This window comes from Miniopterus natalensis, chromosome 11 (assembly GCF_054644295.1).
Source record: "Miniopterus natalensis isolate mMinNat1 chromosome 11, mMinNat1.hap1, whole genome shotgun sequence".
Taxonomy (NCBI): Eukaryota; Metazoa; Chordata; class Mammalia; order Chiroptera; family Miniopteridae; genus Miniopterus; species Miniopterus natalensis.
Genome location: NC_142091.1, coordinates 73239743 through 73264125, shown reverse-complemented (window position 1 = coordinate 73264125; position 24383 = coordinate 73239743). Strand labels below are relative to the sequence as shown.

At 49.7% G+C, this 24383-nt stretch overlaps 2 protein-coding genes across 3 annotated transcripts; both read right to left on the bottom strand.

The window, feature by feature from the left end:
* Window positions 1-4593: 4593 nt before the first annotated feature.
* TIGD3 (tigger transposable element derived 3) lies at window positions 4594-7636 on the bottom strand. The gene is made up of 2 exons (XM_016208412.2): window positions 7556-7636; window positions 4594-6634 (listed from the first exon to the last, which is right to left on the bottom strand). The coding sequence occupies exon 2, from the start codon at window positions 6616-6618 to the stop codon at window positions 5203-5205; it is 1416 nt and encodes a 471-aa protein (XP_016063898.2). The 5' UTR covers window positions 6619-6634; window positions 7556-7636; the 3' UTR covers window positions 4594-5202.
* A 3209-nt stretch (window positions 7637-10845) lies between these two features.
* On the bottom strand, window positions 10846-23784 carry DPF2 (double PHD fingers 2). 2 transcript variants are annotated; one of them, XM_016208416.2, is made up of 11 exons: window positions 23617-23784; window positions 18839-18999; window positions 18358-18465; window positions 17888-18051; window positions 16960-17052; window positions 16741-16819; window positions 15034-15171; window positions 14776-14904; window positions 14561-14673; window positions 13610-13691; window positions 10846-11255 (listed from the first exon to the last, which is right to left on the bottom strand). In XM_016208416.2, the coding sequence occupies exons 1-11, from the start codon at window positions 23646-23648 to the stop codon at window positions 11179-11181; spliced, it is 1176 nt and encodes a 391-aa protein (XP_016063902.1). In that variant the 5' UTR covers window positions 23649-23784; the 3' UTR covers window positions 10846-11178. The 2 variants fall into 2 exon arrangements, with proteins under 2 accessions (XP_016063902.1, XP_016063903.1); XM_016208417.2 differs by lacking the exon at window positions 23617-23784 and adding an exon at window positions 22897-23073.
* Window positions 23785-24383: the final 599 nt, after the last annotated feature.

Below are 24383 nucleotides of genomic sequence, written 5' to 3'. Positions count from 1 at the left end.
TATTAAAGTTATGTTTGCATAACTGTAGTCTATCGTGTGCAATAGCATTGTGTCTAAAAAAACCAATGCACATACCTTAATTTAAAAATGCCTTATTGCTAAAAAATGCTAACCATCATCTAAGCCTTCAGCAGTTCATAATCTTTGCTGGTGGAGGGTTGTACCTTCAATTTGTAAAAAGCGCAACACCTGTGAAGGGCAATAAAGTGAGGTGTGCCTGCACTACAGCCCTGGTTCTGTCCCGAATCTGGACAAATAACTTGACTTTTTAAAATGCAATTCTGATCAAGTTACCCTACTCCTCTTGCCCCCCTTGATGGCTTTCCATTACTCTGAAGAATCAGGGCAAGCTCCTTCCACAGCCTCCAAAGTCCTGGGCATTCACCTTCTCTTGGTTCCTTAAGCATACAAGGTTCCCTCCCACCACAGGACCTTTGCACATGCTGTTCTCGCTGCCTGTGTGCCTCCCACTCATCCTTCAGCTCTCAGTTCAGTATCACTTCCTTAGAAAAACTTTCCTCAGCTCCTCTCTTTAGCTCAGATTCCTTTGGCTTATGATTCACCTGGAAGGCTTGTCAAAATACAGATTTCTAAGTCCCACCTGAGTTTCTGACTCAAGAGGTTTGGGGAGGGTCTGAGAACTTCAGTTTCACTAAGTTCCCAGATGCTGCGGGCCACAATTTGAGAACCATGGGCTTGTGCTTTCATGTCCCCCCCGCTTCCATTCTATAATTATATACTTTATTTGTGTGACTTTTTGATTATAATTGTCCCTCCTCTAAACTGTGAGCTCCATGAAGCAGAGACCTTGACTCTTTTTGCTTATCATCAAAACTCTAGTTGGCATACAGAGCTGCTCAATAAACGGTTTTGAACGAGTGAATGAATGAATGAATGAAAGAAAACTGGTTTTCTCGACTGTCAGGTCTGTGCTCTAGATTTTATGTAGAGCCCTTCTATCATCAGGCAACTAGACTCCAGATCCAATACAACAAACATAATTTAAGAACCATTACTAACTTTGCAAACAGTGAGGGAACTTCCCCTAAACCCCTTCACAACAGTGACTGAGTGTAAACCAGGTTGTCTCCAAAGCTGCCCTTGGGGCAAACGCTAACACCATGACCTTGAAGATTTAAGAACCACACAGAACGGACTACATAGACCTTGAGTCCCAGCTGAACCCAAGTCTCATAAATTAAGTCAAGTTCCCGGAAGGGGGCTACACTTTTAGCGAAAGCGTAGACCAGAAAACCTCCACCCACCAGTAAAGGGAACCTACAAAGAAATATGCCCCTCTCCCTGTGGTGAAAAAATGTTAATAAGATCGGCTCCCTTGTGAACCAGGAACCAACCATATGCCTGTTTACCTTAATGGTACTTTAGGTTTGGGACACCTGCCTCCCAAAAATTAACTTACATGGTGCCAGCGCCCCCTCGTGCCTGGTAGAAGTAACTACAGTTTTTCTAAAGGAGAGCACCCTAAGTTAGGATCTTCCGTTTCCCGGAGATTAGGTGCAACCAATAAAAAAATTCCCACAACAAAAATCACCACACCCACAGGGGAAAAGGCCACCACGAATTAAAGCATCAGTAGGAAAAGCACACAACAGATTTTGCCCCCCAAGCATTTCAGATGTTAGGTTTATCAGATACAGAATGTAAAATAACCATGCATAAAATCTTTACATACATAAAAAGAATTAAAAGAGACAGTATAAAAGCATAATGTATATTTGGGGTGGGGGGTAACCCAAAGAACTGTCACAGCTGAAGACAACTGGAAGGTAGCTGGGAAGAAATTTGAGTGCACTACAGAGATATAACAGGGCAGGGGACCTTTGGGCTCTGCATCCAGTCAGTCATCTTCTCAAGACTGATGGTGACAATGCTGTCTAACATATGCATAGTGTTTAAAACAGTGCCTGGCAAGTAGAAAACACTTGATAACTATCAATTTGTTTAATCCTCAGGACTGGCTCGTATTGTCGGTCCCTCACTCTATCTCCTGGTTTGTGAGCACCTAGGAACAGGGACTGTGTCTTACTCACCTTTGCTGCCCTGGAGCCTTGTATGCCTTGAACACAGAGAGTGTTTGTTACAGGCTTGTGAAGAAACTGAAATAATGTTCATAATTTTTTTGCTGCCCCTTACTTTGCATGTGGCAGTACCTGCAAAATTGCATGGGCCTGCCTGAACCTGATTAAAAAGAACTCTGCTGGGAACCGTCCTCTTCGACCCCTCTCGGCCCTGCAGGCCTTATGCCCTATCCAGAAGAAGCTCCACCAACTCGGCAGCTTCCTAACTTGGTTTTCTGGTTTCCACTTTTGCTCGCTACCTCCCTGTGTTTTTCACACAGCAACTAGAACTAGATTTTTAAAAACATAAAACATATCATGTTCCTCCTTTGTCTAAACCTCCCTTTACCCCAAAATAACACTTCCTGTCTCATTGAGAATGAGATATAAACGCTGTCAGTTGCCCCTGTGCGCCTCCCCGCCCCCCTCTCCACCCCCTCCTCCGCTTGGCCCTCTCTCACTTGCAGCCACAGGGCCGTCTTTCTGTTTCTTAAACCTGTTCCTCTGTTTCTGACCTTAGATATTTCTACCTACCGTTCCCTTTCCAGAGGACTCTTTCTTCAGGAAAATGAGTGTTTCCTTTTTATCTTTCACCACTTGGCCCTGACGTCATTTCCCTGACTCCCCTCTCACAGTCACTCTGTGGCATCACTGTTTCATTCTCACCTGACCCTCATCACTCTCTAAAATGACTGCCCTCACCTGTGTACCTGCATCTTTATCTCCCTCCGCCAGAAAGTAAGGGGTCCTCTCTGTCTTGTTCAACACTAGCTTAGGGTCCTGGAACAGGGCCTGTCCCACAGCAAGGCACTCAGTAAACACTGCTTGAATGAGCCACCAAAGTTACCTACAGACAGGCAAAGTGTGATATGTAATAACAACTCAAGAAAGGGAGAGCTTACCTGCGGCTTCTTCTGGGGAGAAGTCAGCAATAAAACGCTGTTACATGGTCCTGCACTAACAAGAATACGACACTGAGAACAGAGAGCTAATCTGTGCCCTCTGTTGGTTTGGTTGGGCCTTTAGAGATTGTATAATTTTGGTTTCAACATTTAGAAAGATATGTCAGAACTTGGATGATTTCAGAAAAAGGACAATTTAAATAAAAACAAGGTAGGAAAAATAGAATCTGTGAGGAAGGGCTCAATGATTTGAGATCTTCGGCTAGAAAAGGAAGGCCAGCAGAACTGTTTAAAAGTGAGCAGTCATTATCCAGCTGCCAGTGAGGTGGCCAATTAAGACAAGTCACCCTGGAAGTATCACTCAGCCTCAATCCACTTCCTGCGACAGTGCAAGTAGGAGGCAGAAGGAGTCACCACCTCCCCAGTGCTCCATTCCCCAGTGGAACAGCGCCAGGGGAGGGGCAGTTTTGTCTCACTGTCAGGAGCCCCCTGAATAAAAGGTTCCTGCCTCTGTATGGGCTGTGGACAGGGGAAGAGAGAGAGAGAAGGGCTAGGAATGAAAGATTGCGTTAAGGTGGAAGAAGTGGAGAAAGTGTCTCAGCAGAGGCCCCTGGGAAGTACTTGGGCCGCAGCCCCTGTAAGGAGGCACCTGGGCTATGAATGCAGGTATAGTATAAGCAGGCTGCCCTGGGTGGCCTGAGTCCTGACTGCAATGCCCCCCACAGAACTGCACACACTGGCTTGTGACTGCCTGTGGTCAGCCTGAACACGTGGGATTTTGGCCTGGAGCCGGACTTCTCACCAGACAGAGTCTGCCTGTGTGCAAAGCCCACATCCTTCCCAGGTAAAACCCTCCTCTCTCCATCCCACTCCCACAGCCTGGCTCCGCCTTCGCCATCTCTGGACTAGTCTTTCTGCCTCTAGATCTCACATCTCTGACCCACCCTCCATGCCTCAGTTTTCTAAAACCCCCAAAATGACCTGCCCTTCTCTGACTGAAGCCCTTTGGGTGCCCCACCACCAAGCTTGGTGGGCTAACAGTGCCTGCTCCCAGGCCTCCTTGTGGCTCTGGGGGGAACGCCTGACTCCGCACCAGCTGCCCCTTGGCCTAGAATATCCTTCCCATTCCTGTCTCTCCTTCAAGCTGCAACTCAACACTCACCTCCTCCAGGAGTCTCCCAGGCTCTACAGGGCCACAGCACTTTGCACATAATCACACTCCACTGTCATTGTCTGCAAGGTACTGCCCAGCAGGGACATCATCTTTGCAACCTGGTCACACAGGCCTTGCTGAAGAGATGTGAAATGATCAAATGAATGACAGAAAAAAAAGAGCCAACAACTATTCAAAGTTCTGGCTCCTTTCTGTTTCTCTAGGAAATCTCTGGCCTGCCTCCCTCCTTCCTGCCATCACCTCCCCTCCCACAATCAGCAAAGTTAGCAGAGCAACAGAAGGGGCAATACTGGGGATCTGTCTGGTAGCTGATGAGGAGTCCCCATACCCAGAGGTTCTTCCTGCTGGAATTCTGGAAGGGGATCCCTGTGGTCATCCACAGACAGCTCCAGGCAGCTGCGTGGTGGCATCCCTCCGCAATCAAGTTGAAAATCTGAGTAGAGCCCTAGCCAGGTTGCTCAGTTGCTTGGAGTGCCATCCCTTACACCAAAGGTTTGGGGTTTGATCCCCCATCAGGGGGTGTATGGAAGGCAACCGATCAATGTTCCTCTCTCACCTCAATGTTTCTCTCTCTCTCCCTTCCTCTCTCTCTAAAATCAATAAACATATCCTCAGGTAAGGGTTAAAAAAAATCTGAGTTGAAAGTTTCTACCCATCTCCCCTGAAAATTACACCCTGGCCTCTTTTCTTTATAAACTTTATTTTCAGAAGCAGAACGGTTTTCGTCACAGAGTTCAAGGCATCAGCCTGTCTGTAAACCCCAAATTCTACCTTCCCAAGTCCCAGCCTCCCTAGAGGCTCAGAGACCACCTCCCCGATCTTCACTCCCCTAACGGCCCCTGTGGGTCCCTCTTCTCTCGGCTTGGATAACTTATTCAGAGCTTAGACTTGGTCTCCCAATTTGTCTTCCTTCTATACCTTTCACAAAAGCTCCATTTCCACAGGAAAGAGACCAGCCTCCAATCTGCCTTCTGTGAGATGGCGTTTCCATGGGAAACAGGAGAGGAAGGGGCTCTGGAGAGTGGCAGGGGCCCTTCACAGGGGCCCTTCACAGGCAGCAGAGTCGCTCAACTTCCTCCTCACAGGCATAAAATTTTTCAAATAGCTCAGGGGAGGTGCCATTGCACTCAAACCACCTCCTCAGTGTGCCCAGGGCCCGGAGAGCATCAGATTTGGTGGGCAGGGGCTCAACGCCGTCCTCACCAGCTCCTTCCTCGTCTTCAGTACCCATCTCCTCTTTGCACACTCCAGAAATGAGCTCCTCACCTTCCAGGTCCACAAATCGGGAAAACTCCTCGAGGCTCAGCCCACAGGGGACTGGCAGCATCTCAGAGGCTTTGTCCAGGGACAGGGGCATTTTGCAGGGAGCCAGCCCTTCCTGAATGAAGCTGCTTACAATGAACTGGGGAGGCACCTTGGCCCAGGCCACAGCGGCCATGTGCAGAGTGTCCAGCACTGTGATGCCTGCTCCAGCCTCAGCCAGCGACATGCCAGCCCTCTTGCTCTGGACAGCTGCTAGCTTGCCCAACAGACGGTGCCGGTAATGGGCCTTAAAGGCCCAGATCACAGAGCTAGGTAGGGAAGGTGTGGTGCTAGTGGCAGAAAGAGGCAGGAGCCTCACATGGCAGAGTCCAGACAGGCCTGCCAACTTCTCCACCACTTGGGCAGCCAGCAGCAAAGCAACCTGTCGGCCCTGCCTCCCCATGTCCCGGTCAAACTGTGCCAACCACTCTGACCAGGGGATGCCCAGGTCAGGGTGGTAGGAGGCAGGCAGGGCCTCACTGCTGACCCCAAAGAAGCACTTTGGTGCAGCCTGGGGCCCACTGACCAGCACCCGCCGTTTCTCTGTGCCCCTGCTGTTGGCACACAGCAGCACCTGCACTTGATCACCTGTACCCACTCTGCCAGGCACTGCCCGATACAGCAAGGGCACTTCAGCACAGCCAAAAACATCCTCTGGGGAGAAGTCTTTAAGGGAAAGAGGCAGCTGGGTCTGGGACGTGAGGCTAGGAGGAGGTGGCTCAGGGGGAAATGGAGGTGTGAGTGCATGGCGGGCCCCAAAGCCCACATTGTTTCGGCGTTTCCAGCGGACCAGCCAGCCAATGCTGGGTACAAAATCCTGGCCCATGATGTCTGCCAGCTCCTTGGCTTTGTGGAGCAGCATGGGCCCTGTCACATCCCAGGCCTTGCCCCGGGCAATGTGGTACCAGCAGAGCAAAGCCTCATCGATGCCGCTGTACTTGGACTCCCGCTTGCGCTTGCGCTCCCTGTTGGCTGTGCCGCTGCACCAATCTGCCAATAGCTTCTCTTTATTCTTGCAGATGCGTGAGATCTGGGGCTGGGAGACCTGGAAGCGCCGGGCCACCTCCGACTGGGACATCTTGGACTCATCCAGGAGTTCCAGCACCTGGATCTTCTCAGCCAGGGATAGGGCATGAAGCTTCTTCTTGCTGCTCAGCTCCATGGCTTCTCCAGGGCACCTGTGGGGGAGAAAACAGTGAGGGGGTTCAGACGGCTGAGGGCAGGAAGCACAGGAGAGGAACATAGTAAGGAAAAGAGACTCTATGAGGACAGAGAAATCGGCCAGTGTGTGGGAGAGACAAGGGAAAATTGGGTCATCTGGGAAAGGGTGAGGGTACACTGGGTAGGAGGCATGGGGGCTGGGCTGAAAGAGGAAGGGAAAGGACTAGGCTGAGTAAGCAGTGAGCTGGACACTGATCCTGAGGGCCGCCAGGACACAACTGAGGAAGCGGTGGCTCACCGGTCAGGAGAGAGGAGTCTGGGCTGGGGTTTGGCATAATTGGGGGGAAAAGATGAATAGTGCTGAGCGGACAGCTGCAGAGACAACAAAAGAGTTTGGATGGGGAGGACTTGGGGCTGGGGCTGAGCAGGGAAACCTGCCCAGCTGTAGGGATAATCAGGGCTGGGGGAGGAATCCGGGGAAGGGTGGAGGGGGGATGACGACCTGGGCTGGGTTTAGATAAAGATCTTGGCAGTGGAGTGATGAACAGAGTTGAGGTGACAGGTGTACAGACGACAAAGAGGGATGGATGGGGCTGAAGAAACAAATCTAATCTGGTGCTGGGTCCCGAGGAGGTAAGGTGGACTGAGGGTCGGTCTGGAGAGTAAATGAGAGCACAGGGCCTAGAGGGCCGGTGCACAGACGACAAAAAGCAAGAGGGGTGAGGAGGCCATGGCAGCTCGAGGGGCGGGTGTCCCTAACAGGGAAGGTGGTGGACTGGGAGGGGTATTAGGACGCGGCACGAGCGCCCAAGACCTAGGCAGGCCGGGAGCCGGGCTCCTCAACCTGGACGGTCTCTTCCCACCTCGACGCGGCGTCCGTCCCCTGGGCGGACCCGGGAGCTCCCCCTGGGCCTTCCCGCCTCCCGCTCCGCACCCACCTCAGGCGCTCGTCCCGCGGCTCCCACTCTGCCCAGGCCCGGTTCCCGAGTCCGGGTCCGGGCGGCAACGCGAGAGTAGGGGTGGGACGGGCGCCACGGCCCGAGTGCGGAGCTGGCCGACGGGCTTCGCGGACGGCGAGCGCGCGCACAGCAGGACCTCGTGCGCGCCTCCCGCTCCGGCTCTCCCCCGGCTGGGAAGACAGCTGTGCCGCCGCTCGGCTCGCCCCCGCCCCCTGGCCCTGACCAATCAGACTGGCCCTCAGCGGCGACCTGTCCCGCCCCCCGGGCTAAGTCTCATTGGACGTCGCGGAAGGGGCGGTTCGTCGAGCCCCGGGGGGCGGGGCTTCCCGCGCTGTGGGGGACGGGGCGGAGTCAGGACCCGGAGAATCTTCGCGCGGCGCCTCCAGCGTCTCGGGACCTTGCGCTCCGGGCCTGACGAGCCTCGGGGCAGCGTGGGGGCCCGAGAGCAGATTTGGTGTCCCAAGGCCTTCCTCGCCTCAGCTTCCTCATCTGCCAAACAGGGCTGGATCTCCTCACGAAGTGGTTTTCAGAAAAATGGAAGCAAGCGTTACGCTACACAAAAGCTGTTACCACGGACAGCACTGGCCTAAGTGGCAACCCGGCTACGGAGAAACTACTTGCCTGGGGCGAGTAAGGACTAATTTTTACTAGTTTTGGTACCTGTTGGCAGGATTCAATTTCCTAAACCCAAGATGTAATGATCGCTCCCTTCCTTAGTAACCGTCAGTTCTGTCTGGGCCTGTTCCCTGATCCTTCACCGGCTTTCCAGCCTCTTCCTTCCCTCACAGCTCTGACTGGTAGGCTCAGGCCACAGATCTGAATCCCCACCTCTGCCGATCTCGTAGCTTCCCTCCCTACCTCAGTCCTGCCCCCATCCTTCTGTGTCCAATCCTAAATCCCACCACCTGCAAACCCTCTCCAAATTTCCTTATACCTGCTAGAACGTTCTCATTTTTTTACATTTTCTTTCCACGTTCCTTTCCTGCCGCTTAGACTGCTCAACCACCAAGGATCACTGCTTTCCTCCTACTCCCGGCCTACTTCTGGGTGAAAGCACGGACAGAAGCTGCGTTCTTTTCCAAACACAATTCCCAACCCAGAGCACCCTGCTTGCTTACTTAAGGCAATGGCCCAGGCCACTGCCTTCCATTAGGTAACAGTGGCTTTCAGACTGTTCCAGAAAACCCTAAAGATACATTGAGGGTTCATAACAGATTGATTCAAATCTTCAATTTTAATTTCAAAACACATACTCAAATGAGATGCATACGATCCACTATAGCAGCTGTCAAAATGCTGGCTGCAGGGAAAGAAAACTCACTTTTGTGCATATAACCATGCGGAGGAAGGCTGCAGTCCTGCACTATGGGCTGAGTTCAAACACACTGCACTCAAATGGATGAACACCAGGCAAACATGGCTGAGGTGTTTCTGCTCCTCATGCTCATAACCCATATGAAAACCTTTATGTGTCCCATCGTGACACCATTAGTTTTCCTGTGTCCGTCATTCCATATTTACACAATAAGCTTCTGGACCCCATTTTAAGTATCTCAAATTGCAAGGTCAACTGTTACAAACCTGTCACCACTTTTGTATGAGTTTAGCTGAATTTCCTCCAAATCAACCAAAATACAAAAATAAACAGGATGCTAAAGCTGATTTTAACACAAATTTTGTATTTTTAAAAAAATCCTTGCTCGAGGATGTTTTTATTGATTTTAGAGAGAGGGAAAGAAATGATGTGAGAGACATCAATCGGCTGCCTCCTTTACATGCCCTGACCAGGGATTGAACCTGCAATTTTAGGTATTGCCTAACTGGGAATCAAACCTGCAACATTTTTGATGTACAGAATGATGCTCCACCCAACTTGAGTCACCCAGCCAGAGCCACAAATTTTATATTAAACAACTTTATTGTTCTTCATAACAAGGAACTGTTATAACCTAACTTTACATAAGAAATTAAAATACCCAATTCTGTATCTGCTTTACAGATTGGGCTTCAGCAAAAATTGTAATTTGGGAGAAAAAGCTATATTTCAAAACATTTAAAAACCACAGTCCTGTCCTAGCTGGTGTGGCTCAGTTGACTGAGTGTCCTCCCGTGCACAGAAGGGTCACAGATTCAATTCCCAGTCAGGGCACATTTCTGCACTGCGGGTTTGATCCTTGGTCGGGGTGCATATGGAAGGCAACTAATCGATGTTTCTCTCTCACACTGATGTTTCTCTCCCCTCTCTAAAATCAATTAAAAAAAACCAACACAACAAAAAAACCGCCCCACAGTCCTAAGACAGTTTTAGAATGAAGTGGCCTTCATAACCAAGAAAGGGAATCAGGAGATAAACCATCCTGCAGAGGGCTCTGTGTAAAAACGTTTATTTGTACTAATGTTTAGAATACAGGAACTAAAGAAAGAAAAAAGACAACTCCAAAGCGACAGTGAATCAGAGCCTGCCCACAGCCAAGGGGAAGGCCATGCCAGGGTGTCTTGGCATGGAGTGTCCCTCCCACTACTTAAGTGCCACTAGGCAGAAAACTGAGTTATCAGGGTGTGAAGACCTTACCAGCTGCTAGTGAGCGTGCAAGGGAAGAAAGGGATGTCTATGTGGCTTCCCTGTGATCCAGGATCCACAGAGCAGGAGGCAGAGGCTCCCAATTCAGTTAAGGGCAGGAGCTGAACACCCAGGTCCAGGAAGAACAAAAAGGGGATTTCGGAGGTAGGCTTTTTCATTGAGTTAAGAAACAGGCACATTGTCCAACATCTCCCTGTGACCCCTAAGCGGCTGGCCTGGACCCCTGATGCTTCTTCCCCTCTCCCCACAAAACCAAGGGAATAAGGAAGGGAGGCAGAAGGCAGGAAATCCCAAGGGTGGGGAATGCTACAGTCCACTAGAGACTGCTTGTGAGAGTGAGCCAGTTGAGCACAAGGAAGAATGAGGGTGATGCTGCTATTCTCCCTGGGATGGGACAGGGCAGAACCCAGAGGGTGACCAAGAGCATACTGGCTCAGGCAAAGGATCCTGGGTAGCAGGAACAGAGGGCCGCAGAGAGCCACTCTGGAGGGAGGAGGTGAGGCTCAGCAGCAGGAAGGGCATGGAAAACTCCTTACAAGTGCTTCCTCAGTTTGCTCAGTTGCTCACTCCCAGCTACTCCTGGTAAAGAGGTCCCAGCCTGGCTCCCCTCTGGAGGAAGGGAAAACCCTGGGGACCAGTGTGGAGGCAAAGCTGAGAGAAATGAGTTGTGTCGTAGTCATCCCCCCCCCCCCCCCCCCCCCAGTGGATGCTGTTTGAACCCTGTGATCACCAGGGCCGGGGCCCAAGGCAGGCAAAGTGAATGCACTTCATGGAGAGCCATGAGAAGCTGGGCCCACAGGTACGCCTGGGGCAGTATGCTACTACGTTCTCCCTGAGGGCCTGGGGCCAGAGGCAGTCAGAAGTGCCACCTCAGCTTGCTGTTGCCAAAGGAAGGTTGGCACAACCACCCCCACGTTCTCTGGACTTGTGAAAGAGAGGAGGAAGGGAAAGATGGGTTATGAAAAACAAGAGAGGAGGAAACAGCCCTAGATATATGGGGGGAACAGGGGGATTGGCCACATCAAGAGGAGTTCTGGTTCTGGTAGATGGAAGCTTTCTCCTTCAGCAGGTCCAGACACAAGTGGCAGCTCCAACTTCCTACAGAGAAGCATAATGGGGTCAGGATGGGTCCCAGACAATCCTAATCTGCTGTCCTTCCAATCCCCACAAATCACCTCTGGTATCAGGATCAGCTACAGATAGGACGGGAGACATTCTACATGTCAAATTTCACAGTTATCCTGAACTAGGAGAAACTGCTAGGTCTTCAAATGTCATGAAAAATAATTCTCAATGGAGATGAAAGAAATAATCACTTGGAGAACTATTTCAGAATACAGACTCCCAGATCCTCTTGGCCCTATGAAATCAGAATCTCTAGGAGAGCCTGGGAAGATACAATTTTTAAAGCATCCCAGCTTTAGCCTTGTGATTACAGAAGAACCAGACTTTGTTCTCATGGCTCCAAAGGTTAGAATAAAAATCATGAATAGAAACTCTAGAAAAACCAGTTTTGATTCCACATAAGGCAACTTTCTGTGAAAACCACAGAAAATGAGATGGGCTCCCCATCACCACTAGGTGCTTGAGCAAAGGCTGATTGGGTGCTTTCCCCAATCAGGGAAAGGGGGTGATCTATGAAGACCCAACTTGTTAGGGCCAAGTCTAGTTTCACAGAAAAACAGGAAATAATGTCCCTTATACACGAAAAATAACTGGCTCATACCTTGTTTATTAATATTTACTATGGCTGATTCTCTTATGCTTTTTTTTTTGAGAAACACAATTAGCCCTGAAATTATAAGCATAATTGTACTTATATGTGTTTGGAGATTATTCTGGGGAAAAATCCACAGCTTTTATCAGCTCTTCAGAGATATGTGACTCTCAAAAATATAAGAAGGTCCTTTCTAACCCAAAGGACAACACGCAGGAAAAGGCTGTCAACCTTTTCTGTAAATAATCAGTGTGTTAAATATTTCAGGCTGTGTGAGCCACATATAGTTTTGGTTACTTTTTTTAAAACTCCCTTTAAAAACGTGAAAATCAGTGGGCTCTCTCTGGAGCAAACCCACACTTTTCTTCCCTCTCAGGCGTGCATCTTTTCGCTCCCCAAATCTAAGGGTCCCCATGAGACTTACAACCAGGATAGCAAAGGGCAGTGGCAGCTTATCCCAGGCTAACCTCCAAACCTGTCTCCAAGGTCCCCTTTTCTCTGACTATTCAGTGAGTCCATGCAGCCCCGCTATGGGTCATCACTTCTTTTCTAAAATTTCTAGGGAGTCAAAGCAGAGCACCACCCAGGCTCTCTCCTGTTGCTTCTTCTATCCTAAGCCCTTCCTTTGTTTCACTGTCTCCAGCTTTAATGAACATACTCTCAAAATAAAAAAAGTGAAAATCATTCTTAGCTTGAAAGCTATATAAACTAGCTGCAGTTGGATTTGGCTGTGGGGTACAGTCTGCTAACCCCTGACCTAGAGCCTACACTATCTGATGGCTTTGTGGGGGGCCCATCAGCTGCCTGCAGCTCTCCGCTACTTTAGTGTCTAACAGTACTTCAAGAGGAAAGTCCTACAGTTAATGTAGAATTTTATCTGTAAATTTATATTTTATGGTTAAAAAATCAAACACAGAACTCACTACTTCTCCCCAAAGTAGATTTCTAAACTCGGCATGACAGATGATAAGAGCAGAATGCTCCCCTGCAGCTGCTAAACGACTCAGACTTTGTTAGTGGTCCGCTTCTCTTGGGGGGGAAGAGGGGATGACACCATTTGACTTGTATTACAAGCCTGCTTACATCACACAGTGAGTCATTCTCTCTTGCCTAGAATGCTGGCCCACATCCTTTGTGCACAGTAATAGCTCCTGGGGCATTCACATCCTCTTGAGTAAGCTCATGAATTTCCATAAAGGAGGAGTTTAGCACAGAAATTTGGCTGGAAGAGGACTGGAGAGGTAGCCATTTTTTGGTGCCACCACTGGTTTCTTCAAAGAGCTTCCATAAATGTGGAGCATTATTAAGCACATACTGAAGGACTGCAGTGACCCATTCAGGCTCTAGGTTCAAGTCCCTTCCAGACTGAGTGGAAATGAACTTAAATTTGTCAAGTTCAAAGACCTGATACCAAAACATTACTTCAGACAAGCTATGAAGTGAATTTCCTGGACTAGCTGGAGGAAAACAAATCACTCCTTCCAGTAATTGTTCTCTGCTCGGTGTCTGCTTTCTCTCCAGCTGCTGATATTCTGTGTTTGTAAATTTATCTGGTGATAATGTGCATACATTATACCCTTGAAGTTGAAATCCTAGGAATGCATTCTAAACTGAGTGAAGGCAAAGTGCCTACTCCCCAAATTGGAAGGATATATCACTGATAAGAGAACTCATTTATTATACAGGTGACGGTCCAAGTTACTAATAATAGTTCTAAGAAATCCAGGCAACCTACCTTCGGGAGGCTCAGACATGGATGGGGTAAGACAGTACATGTGGTAGCCACGATCGCAGTCATCACAGAAAAGCAGCTGGTCCTAGAGAAGACAAGATGGAAGAGGAAAGGAGGAGGTGAATGACTAATGGGCCTCAGTTAGGCCACTGGTGGCAGATGGAGAACTATGTAGACACTGCTGCTACTTCCAAGATAGGTGGCAGATAAGTACAGATGTGGACATCTCTGGATAGAAAACCACTGCTGTCCATTCCTACCCTAACAGCCGCATAACTCATCTCATGGTCTCCAGTGTCCCCTACAATCTATTCTCCACAGAGCAGCAAAAGTTATCTTTCTAAAATATAAGACATGCCACATCACTGCCCTGATTAAACCCTGAGACCTAGTGGTCCTGCCTTTCAATCTCATCTTCTACCTGCTCTCCCAATGCAAGGCTCCACCCAGCCACACTGGCCTCAATACACCTGGCCTGCCTACCTTAGGTCTTTGCACTCGCTGCTCCTTTCCTGGCAATGCTCCACCTCAAATCTTCGATTGGTTCCTTTGTATCATCTGAAACCTCAACTCCAAAATCACCTCCTCAGAAAAGCCATCTCTGACTATCCAAATCATCTAGTTACTCCCTGCCACATTACTTGTTTCATTTGCTTCATGGTACATCATAAAAATCACTCGTTTCCTTGCTTATTGCTTATTCCCACAAGAATGTAAATTCCATGGAAACAGGGACATTGTTTGTCTTGCTTGGTGTCCTTAGTGCCTAGAACAGTGTCTGACACCATGTAGATAGATACTCAATAAACATCTGCCAAACAAAGTTCCACCTGGGATGCTGGAGAGGGGCATGTGGGAGGGGGTGTTGATCCCTTTTAAAAGAAAGTTCACTTCAGAGGGAACTGTGGAAAAAACAGAGCTGAGGATCATCCTGGGAGGGGCAGGGAAACGCACGTCATTCTCGGAGGTGCCACAGATGTTGCAGCATTTGCACTCGATGCACTGCCAGCGGTAGGTCTTCACTGCTGCCATCATCACAGGGGTGAACTGCAGGCAAGACGGATGCCCTGGGGGGGGGGGGGGAAGCAAGTGAAACAGGCAGCGGAAATGGGGGAGAAAAGGGGTGACCTGGTTGACTGTGGCAGCCCGTGCCCCTGGGCTGGAAGTACCTGAACGTCCACAGTCAGAACAGGATACAAGCTCCTCGGGTTGCCCTGTCTTCTTATTGATCTTTGAGTCCCCCAAGCAGAAGTCGCAGTAGTTGTTGGGCAGGGCCAATCCATCAGGACCCTTCTTGGCTACAGGGAGAAAGAAAGAACTTTGATGATACCCACTGGAGGCCTCGAGGCCTCTCAACATCCCTGAAAGGAGGGTTTTTCATAACCAGGCCGAATCCTGCTTCCCCCACTTCTGACACTTCAACTTACATTTCTGCTCCTCGGACCTCTGGGAAACCGGGGTGGGTGGCTGCGAGTCTTCCTTGTCCTCGCCCTCCTCCTCCGCCAAGTGGGAGTGGGCATAGTGGTAACTGAGGCCTGGTCGGTTCTTGTAACGTTTCCCACAGACTGAGTGGGGAGAAGAAAGGTGTTAGGATCTGAGAGTGCCACATCCCTCTCCCTCTAAGCTCTGGGGCTCCACGTGAGGCAGAGGCAACCGCCCCATCTCAATCAGCTGTTCTGGGCCAGGCCTTTCATGATGGCTGCCTCCCCTTGGCCAGGAGCATCAGGCCCCAGGGCTCTCCAGCTTCTGTGGCTCTTCTCCCTACTAAACCCCAGCCCATGGCCACCTCTACTCTTCCACACTGGTTGTCTATGAGGTTGAACCCTGGTCTGGCAACACTTGCCCTGGAAATAGACTGGGGAGCTCCAGGTCAGTAAAGGGAATTTCTATAGTCTTCCAATATGGCAGGAAAGGAGAAGAAAGGTAAGAAAATAATCCAGACTTTCCCCCTTTAGTAAGTGTGGTAGGCTTGTGCTACCCCATATGTAACACAGAGCTCACTTCTGCCCAAAGTGGATAAAGGAATAGGGCCTGGGTCTCTTGGGGATAACCTAGCAACTGAGTCTGCAGGGTAGCCGGCCCCCAAATAAATTCAAAAACACTCCCAACCGATCTGTGCCCTGCCCAACCCCACCAACCAGCAAGGAAAGCAGATCTCCACAAGGCACCCTGTAGTTTTAAGCAGTGACACCAAATAGAGCAAGGGAGCCAGCAGGAAAGGAACGGGAAGAGGATGGGAGATGGCAGCATGGTGGGGAACATCAGCTGACCACCAAGAGGCTGTTTTAGGGAAAGGGGAGCAAAGGGATCTGTTTGTAACGGGTTTCTTACAATGCTTTTGAAGCCACCCCATGCAGTGGGCCTGAGCAGCCCTAGGAGCAAGTTTGTGGGAGACAAGCAGTGGAAAAGGAAGCTTCCAGGACTGTGAGGAGTGGAGCACAACAGAAGGTCCATTGCTCCTATCCCCAAGTCATTCCAGAGATTTTTAAATTAGCATCACAGGAGATGAGAAAGGCAGGAGGAACAAGGGAGGAGGGAAAAAGGGATAGGAAAACCAAAAGTCTGAAAAGTTGAGAGAGCTACCTCTCTGGGGCGCTTTCGAGGTATGCTTTTGTTTGAAACTATCTGAAAGACAGAAAGAAAAGTCATGAGAAGAAGGCCTTGATATACTTGTGACAGGAGCAGCAGCAGCAGGAAAGCGGAGCAAACGAGAGAGAAACCCCAGCGGCGATGGTGCTCCCAGGGTGGAGGGACAGAAGTGGGGTTCAGAGAAAAGGGGGAGAAAGAACAGACATTGAAAAACTTGGTGCTGGACTTCTGGGGCCCTGGCTTGAGGGGGGCCAGCAGACCTAGATGCCATCTATCAAGAGGCTGATTCTGCCTGCTGTGTGCCCCCTCACGAGCACCCCCACCCAGGGTACAGCAGAAGTCTCTCCCAGAGCATGCAGGTCCCACCCATCAGATTGCAGAATCCAGGGCCTCCCAAGGGTCTCAGAGGGTACCGGTCAGCAGCAGGACAAGAGTTCAGGCTTGTTTTACCACTCTGAGCAAAAACACAGCCCTCCCTCCTCTCATATCCTAAGCGGGAGCTGGGTCCAAGGCAAGGACTACCCACCCACTTGGGAGGCACTCACTGTCACAGGCATAGGGCTTGTCCCGGTCCTCCAAGATGGAAGCATCCAGCTTCTTACGGGCACTGCTCACACCTTTACTCTGCCAAAAAGAGCAAAAAGATGCTCTTACTAAGGTGTCTAGGCCTAAGGAGTTTAAACTCTCCTGGAAGTGGCTGCTAACCTCACTCGAGTCCACAGGCCCCCCTGCCCCAGGCTGTAGGCAGCACCTTGGCCCCTCACCTTGGATTTCCCCTTGCCCCGACGCTTGGGAGTATCTTCTTCATAGTCCTCATCATCGAGGTCATCCAGGAAGTCATCCGGTTCTAGGATCCGCTGAGTAGATAGGAGGATTAGGATGGGCAGAAATAATGTACATCCAAAAGCTCCCCGATGATGGCACTGGCAAGGCCCCTTTGTGACATGGCCCCTTCGGTCCAGCCTCATTTCTCACTGCTGCCCTTCAACACCTTATAATCCCATCCTTCCTCCTTCACTGTTTTGGGCTCTCCCTCCTTCGTCCCATTCTTCATGTTGTTCCCTTAGCCTGTAATGCCTTTCCTACCATCTCTAAGTGGCTGAATCAAATGCCATGCTTCTATACAGCTTTCCCTGATACCCCAAGTAGCTATGCCCTCTCCTACCTCTGATCTGCTGCCCTGGAAACACGTTTATCAGTGGTTCCCTTCCAGCACCTCACTTACTAGATTTAGTTTTGCTGCTTAATTGTGTTGTCTTATAGGGAATTTTTGTCAACTGTTTCAGTGTCTCTGTATGTGAAATGGGGACCACAGTAGCTACTTCATAAAGTTGTACAGACTAGAGAAAATGATCGAAAAGTACTTAGTACTGGGCTGGAGTATTTTTAGCTCTTATAGTTTTATGTGCCTACTGGCAGGGAACAGATCTATTTCATTTATGTAACCCCAGGCACCAAAAAACTTTTGTGACAGATGAATGAGAAAGAGTCTGAACTTAGAGGGAAAGGAGCGGGAAAGACTAATAGTGAAGCCCGTCAGTACCCAGCACTAATTAGGAAATGAAACACCAGATCTCCAGGGGCCTGTCTCCTGGTCCACAGCTTGCTTCCATTCTGATTACTGGGTGGCTTCTGATGAAGAGGAGGCTGGTTTTCATCAAAGCTTCCTTAGCCAGAGTGTTAATCTTATACCTTCCGTGCTCGACTGTTGGTCACAGGAAACTCGCCCAGGCTGTCATCATCAACTCGGGGATCTGGGGCGCCTCGCTTCTCCAGGGGGTCGGTGCGCAACAGAGCCTCTAAACTACTGCCATCCTGAGAGATCAGCCCCTCCTTCTTCAGGGTCTGGTCTGTGTCTGCAGGCAAGGTCAGGATGAGGCAAGGCTCAGAAGGGCTGGAAACAGACCGCTCTGGGTCTACAGAATGCTAGGCCAGTCACAGGCCAGTTCACCCAGGAACCAAGACACCCTAATTCACTTGGCACCGTAAATTATCTGCTCACCTGTCTCTTCTATTAGACTGAGCTCTTTAAAGAAAGGTATCACATCTTACACAGTTTAGTATCTTCAGGATCTAGCATTAGGCCTGGTATATAAGAGGAGACTAGCAGGCCTCTTATCGTGCAGCAGGCCATGTCCCTGCTCAGGAAGGAGTGTGCTTACCTGGCTTAATAGATGGAAAAGAAAGTCTTGGGTCCTCAGGAGGGTGGGCTCGCCGCTTTTTCCGCCAGCGCCGGGCAGGGTAGGAGTACAGCTGCCCAGAGGCCAATCCTATGGAAGGAAGGGAGAGAAGTCAAGCCCTAACCCAGTCCTAGAAAGTAATGTCGAACACTTTCTAAATGAGTAGGCCCCACAAGTTCTAGACCAAGGGAGGAATATGGGCAGTGCTGGGGGTGGGTGGGATAGTTTATGGAAAAGAAAAATAGATGTAAACTCAGGGGCCTTGGCTAACACATAGCTCTGCAGAAGCCCAATAACAGCCTTAGTCCTGCAGAAAACCAAGATGCTGGTATAAACCTGTCTGCTTCTTCCTTCCTGGGCTTCTAATCATGAGAAGACCATATTCATCCATTGGTGGAAAGCCGGCTCATCCCTAAAATGAGGAAGCTTCTTGCTCCTTGTGCTCCTGAGCCTGGACCCTCACCTGGACCACGGTGTCGCTTTTCCATCCAGATATAACAGTTGCTCTGGGCTACTCCGGTCTGTGAGTCCAAGAAAGGCAGTCGCACGCTGCGCTCTGCACAGAGGCGGGCATTGTAATTGTGGCATTGCTCCATGGCATCTTTGTAGTACTGCTCCCCAAGGCTGCAGTAAAGACAACAATCAGGTGTATGTGTATGTGTTGGAGGTGGGGGCAGGGCACAGAGTGCTGAAATATCCCTCTCCCTTCCCATCTGCTTCTCTAGAAGGCTCAAGGGACTGGGAGACTGTTCTCTTGGTTCTATCTGCCTCCATTTCTGCCTCATGGGACACCAAGCCCCGTCACTAACCCATTATGAGAAAAGGTACTTTACAAATAAATTACCATCAGGAACACATGATTTCTTCATGTGTCTAATCAGATTTAAGTGTAACCCACAAAGAAAAGAAACTAATGTTCATTTTGTGCCACTCATCAGTCCAATCCCTGTGCTACTCAAGATGCTATTTCTCTAAAGGGGATCAAGAAGGAAAAAGAAAGATGCTATTTCTCTTAATCCTCATGACTCTCAGAAGCAGTGGTTAGCTCCTTTTTATAAAAGAGGGAAAGAATTCAACAAAGTCTGGGAGACTTACTAAAACATAGTTAGCAAACTACAATATATCTATGCAACGAACTTCTCTTTAGCCATAAAGAAAGGAAGCTCTTCGTGTACTGATAGTAAACAATCTCCAAGATAACTAGGGGAAAAAGCAAGGTTCGGCGTTGAGAAGTGTTATAGGATGCTACCATTTATGGAACAAAGAAGAGGAAAAGAAACTGCGGGCCTCCAGAGAAAAACCAGGCGACTAGGGCACTTTCTCCTATTTGCTCTTTTATATCTTTTGAATTTTGAACTATGTATTACTTGGTCAACTAATTATTTCTATATACTAAGTTTACAGTCAACAAAAAACATCTGAAAATGCCTGAACTTCCTTAAAGCCTACTCTTTACTGAGTATCATTATACTGATACAAAACCTGTTTGCTCAAAGGCCCATCCTAGGCCCTTCTCCATTTTCTCACCATCAAATTATTAGGAAAGAACCTTCTTAGACTCAAAAGACTCAATCTGAAATCTTAATCAGAGATAAACTTTTAAGTGTTCTAAGCAGCTGGGAACTGCACAGTGCCAGGGGTTATCTGGTTCTGAGAAGCACGTACATAGAAACAATCCTGTTCTCATCCTTAGGGATTAAAAAGCACATTAGCACTGGAGCTTGAACTGTAACTATTCATGTTTATATATTGGATCAACTTAAACAGAGGGCAGAGGTGATTTCTTTCTCACAGTATCTCCAGTAACCCATGAAGGTGTCTGGTGCAGCTTTATTTGATTTGGGAGTAAAAAGACCTGGCTTGGCTAAAAGTCACCAAATAAACGTGACCGTTTAGTCAAACTACATGAAACTCGTTCCTCTGCTATAGACTGGGGAGATAGGACTAGATAAGCTCCAACATATTCTAAGAGAGGGAGATCTCTAGCATGAGAAGCTGGACAGCATAAGTCTGTGTTGCTTATGTCCATATCTTAAGCTACAGCAACAAACTGTTCTGGAATCTGAGGGGGGCTTTCATTGAGCAGCCGCAACAGACCATGTAGGCAGAGCTCAGCATGTTCCCAGAAACTGAAAAAGACACACACCACACACAAGGCAGTGACAGCACAAGACAGCCTGGCTGGATTCAACGAGATGTAATGACTGTAATTTGAGGTAGGCATAAATCTTGTGTTGGAGAGTGGAGAGAGAGAGTGGAGAGAGAGAATGGAACAGGCTCACATTTGCTCGCCTTTAGGAGGCAGCCACGTACTCATAACGCAGAGGAAAACTGGATAAACAAGGCTGAGTGCGGCAGCTCCTTTGTTTCTGCTGATGGGAATTGATACTGACACTGGAAGTCAAATGGAAGGAAGGGCTAGACGGGCTGAGAGCTGCAAAGTCAAAGCAAGGAGGCTGAACAGTTTGAGGGGAATGGATGAGAGACGTTTTATCAGAGTTCTTGTGAGTTAAGCGGAATTTAAGAAGATGGCGAAAGCTGTCTTGAGAGTCAGAGAGCTAGGAATGAAACACAAGTTGGGGGGAGAGAGGATCTGATGAGGACAGAGCAAGAGAACGAGAGAGAGCTCTTAAAAACTTAAGTTTCCTACTGCAAGGAATTTCAAGCTAACTTTATTCTAGATCTTATTACCTAATTCAGGTTTCAAAACTGGTCAGCAGCCACAGCTATTATTTTACCCTCGTAAGACACCTTAAAGACTATTTCAATTATGATACCACATTTGGAGGGATAGAGAATTTACAAATAGGAAAAGTCTTCCCCCAGGACAAGATGTAAGTCAGAGCCGGCTGGTGTGGCTTAGCTGGCTGGGCATTATCTGATGCACATGCACAGAGGGGTCTCAGGTTCCATATGACAGGGTTGAGGCTTGATCCCCAGTAGGGGGTGTGCAGGAGGTGGCCAACTGATGTTTCTCACATGGATGTTTCTCTCTCTCTCCTTCTCCCTTCCTCTCTCTAAAAATCAATAAAAACATATTTTTAAAAATAAGATGTAAGTCACAAAAGATGAGCTAGTAGTCCTGACTTCAGTGTATAACCTCAGCTACTAGAAGACTAGGCATGTCGTGATCAAAAAAGCAGAGGGAACCCATCTTTTTCCAGGGTGAGAATGGTACTGGAAGAATGGAAGCTACTGCTTCTTTTTTCCCCCCCAAATACATCTTTAATGATTTCAGAGAGAGGAAGGGAAAGGGAGAGAGAAACATCAATGATGAGAGTCACTGATTGCCTGCCTCCTGCTCGCCTCCTACTGGGGATGGAGTCCAAAACCCGACCGGCCATGTGCCCTGATGGGGAATCGAACCACGATCTCCTGGATCATGGGTTCAAGCTCAACTGCTAAGCCAGGCTGACCCCGCAAGCCCCTTCTTAAAGGGAAAGTTCTGTACAAAAATGTATTAACTGTGATCCACAGCCCTCTGCAGCTAAAACCAAGGAAGGGAACGTTGGTTTCTCATTACTGGTACTCAGAAACCAGTGGATGGTGAACCTCACAATCTCTATAGTTCTTTAAAGAGAAACAAGTCATGCTCTATTTAAATGGGCAACCCCTCACTTCTAACACTACAGAAAAGGGTTGGCAACCCTATTTCCCTAAAGAAAGTCTTTCAACATAAAAAAAAAAATCTCATTACATATAACTCTCAAAATCTAGGCAAGTCTGACATTTCCCCGGTATAGTAAAATTTCCAAGGTACTAGCTTTCTTTTTCAGGTAGCACGAAACCTGTGTAAAACCTCCCCTTACCATGGGATGGGGGGAGTCAACAAAGAGAAAGGCAAGCAAACAAAGAAAGAACATCTGAATCAGGAAGAATAAGTATGTAAGTGGTAGATCAACAGCGCCATTTCTAAATTGGGGGAAATGTCAGCCTGAAGAGAGCTGGGGAAACTGGAGTGGGCAGATCACAGAGAAAGATAATAATGCTCGGAGGAAGGACGGCTGAAAGAGGCAGGGTGATCCAGCTGAAAGCAAGTTAAAAAATGAAAAATAAAAGCCACAAGAGGAGGAGAAGGCACTTAGCTTAATGGAAGTGGGAAAGCATTCTCAAAAAGGCTCCAGGCAGTGGGGGAGTAGTGTACTCTCATAAAAGGCTCTTGGGGAGAGTGAGGCTCAGCCCACCACAAAGACAGCGTAGAAACTATGAGTCCCTAAGAACAGTTCCCAAACCTTTACCTTGTCATCCAGTCAAAATCCAAAAGCCCTAACTAGACAACTAGACACCTCTCAACTTTCCTTCCCACCCCGGCACCAAGCCTAATGTAAAAGGAGCCTGCTCTATTCGCCGCGGGGCATGAACACATTTCAAAACTCATTCAGATTCCTCTTCAGGGAGGGGGCTGGGTTAAATCAAGTCCCAAAGCATTTTTCACTCGTAGCTCTCAGGCCATTCTCCATTTCCCCAACAACCATTCACTTTAACTTTGCTCGAAATCTGCCCGGCACAAGGATTGCCTACCGCGAAGACAGCCGACCTAGATGCCTCTCCAGGCTGCAAAGGCGCCCTGGACAGCTTCCGTCCAGTTCCCGTGTTTTCATGGCTGGGATGGGCCGGCGCGAAGGCCCTTTCCCCTGAAGTTCTTTCCCTCCTATATCTGTTCTTGAACAGATTCTTCCCGAGAATATTTTTGGTTTTGGGTACGTGATACCCAAGACCCCCACCCCCCACGTCACGCAGCTGTTTAGAACAAAACAGTCCCGCGGTGCTTGACCGCGCAGAGCTGCCGAGCTTGTCGCTTCAGGGCCGGTTGAGGACGGCCAATGGGCAGAGGTCGGTGACCCGGCTCCGTGGGGACACAGCTGGTCCCGGGACCGCCCTCGGCCAGGCTCCTCCGGACTGCGACGTCTCGGGAGCGACCCCGGGCTGTGTCTCTCGTACGCAACAAGGGCGCCACACTCTGGAAACCGTAAGCCTGAAAGAGGGCTCCGACCGCACAGCCCCGCACAGCCCAGGGAGGCTGCCCGGGAGGGGCTCCGTGTGCCCCCTCAGGGCCTCCACAAGTTTCCAAAGAAGCGCAACGTCTTCTCTGGAGTCTCCTGTTGCCCTCCCTAGTGGGAGTAGCAATATGGCCTTCCCGGGCACGTCCCTCTCTTCGCCTCGTCCCTTCCCGCACCGCCGTCTCCTCCCAGGCCCCTTATAAGACCTCCCGGCCTAGGACAGAAAGAAACGGCCACTCACAGCTTCACTACATTTTCCACCACAGCCGCCATCTTCCCTGCTCCTCTCCCTCAGGCCCTGAGGCCCGGAGCCCACAGCGCGCAGGCGCCGGGACCTAACGGGGGACCCAGTTTCCTAGTCCCTCTGCGCAGGCGCCGCCCGAGCGCGCACCCTCGAGAGCGAGCGACGGAGAACGAGCTTCCAGCCTGCGCGCTGGGGCCAGGGAGCCGAGGAGCCCGACGCGCAGGCGCGACGGACGTGGGCCCGCGCCCCCAGCCCCCAGCCCCCGCTCGAGCCCCGCCCTTCCATTTAGAGGAGCGGGAGGAGGGGCGGAGAGCGGGCCGGGGCCTCGGGGGAAGGCGAGGCTGGTGAGAAACTGCCCGCCCCGAGACGGGCTAGGTGGGGCGCATGCGTCCTGCCACCTCGCCGACCTTTAACCTTGCGATTAACCCTTCGTTCTCACCATAGGCGGGGGGTTGGTGGGTAGCGGAGGATGAGAGTAGTGCAGCCCCCTTGGGACGCCAAACGTGGCCGCTTTAGGGACAGGAAAATTAACGCCCAGAACCGGGTAGTTCTTTGGCCTACATATTGGGGTCTGACAAAAGTTACCCCCCCTTCCCGCCACCAAGCTCAGCCCCCAGCTTCACTGGTGCCTCCTCTTCTCCCTGGCTTCCTCTTCCTGTTGCAGCTGTTCTCCAGCTTAGGTTCTGAAGAACTTTCCCCTGCAACTCTCCCTTTCTGCACCATTCATCTCCCCTTCACTGAGGAATCAGGCAAATTCGTGTACA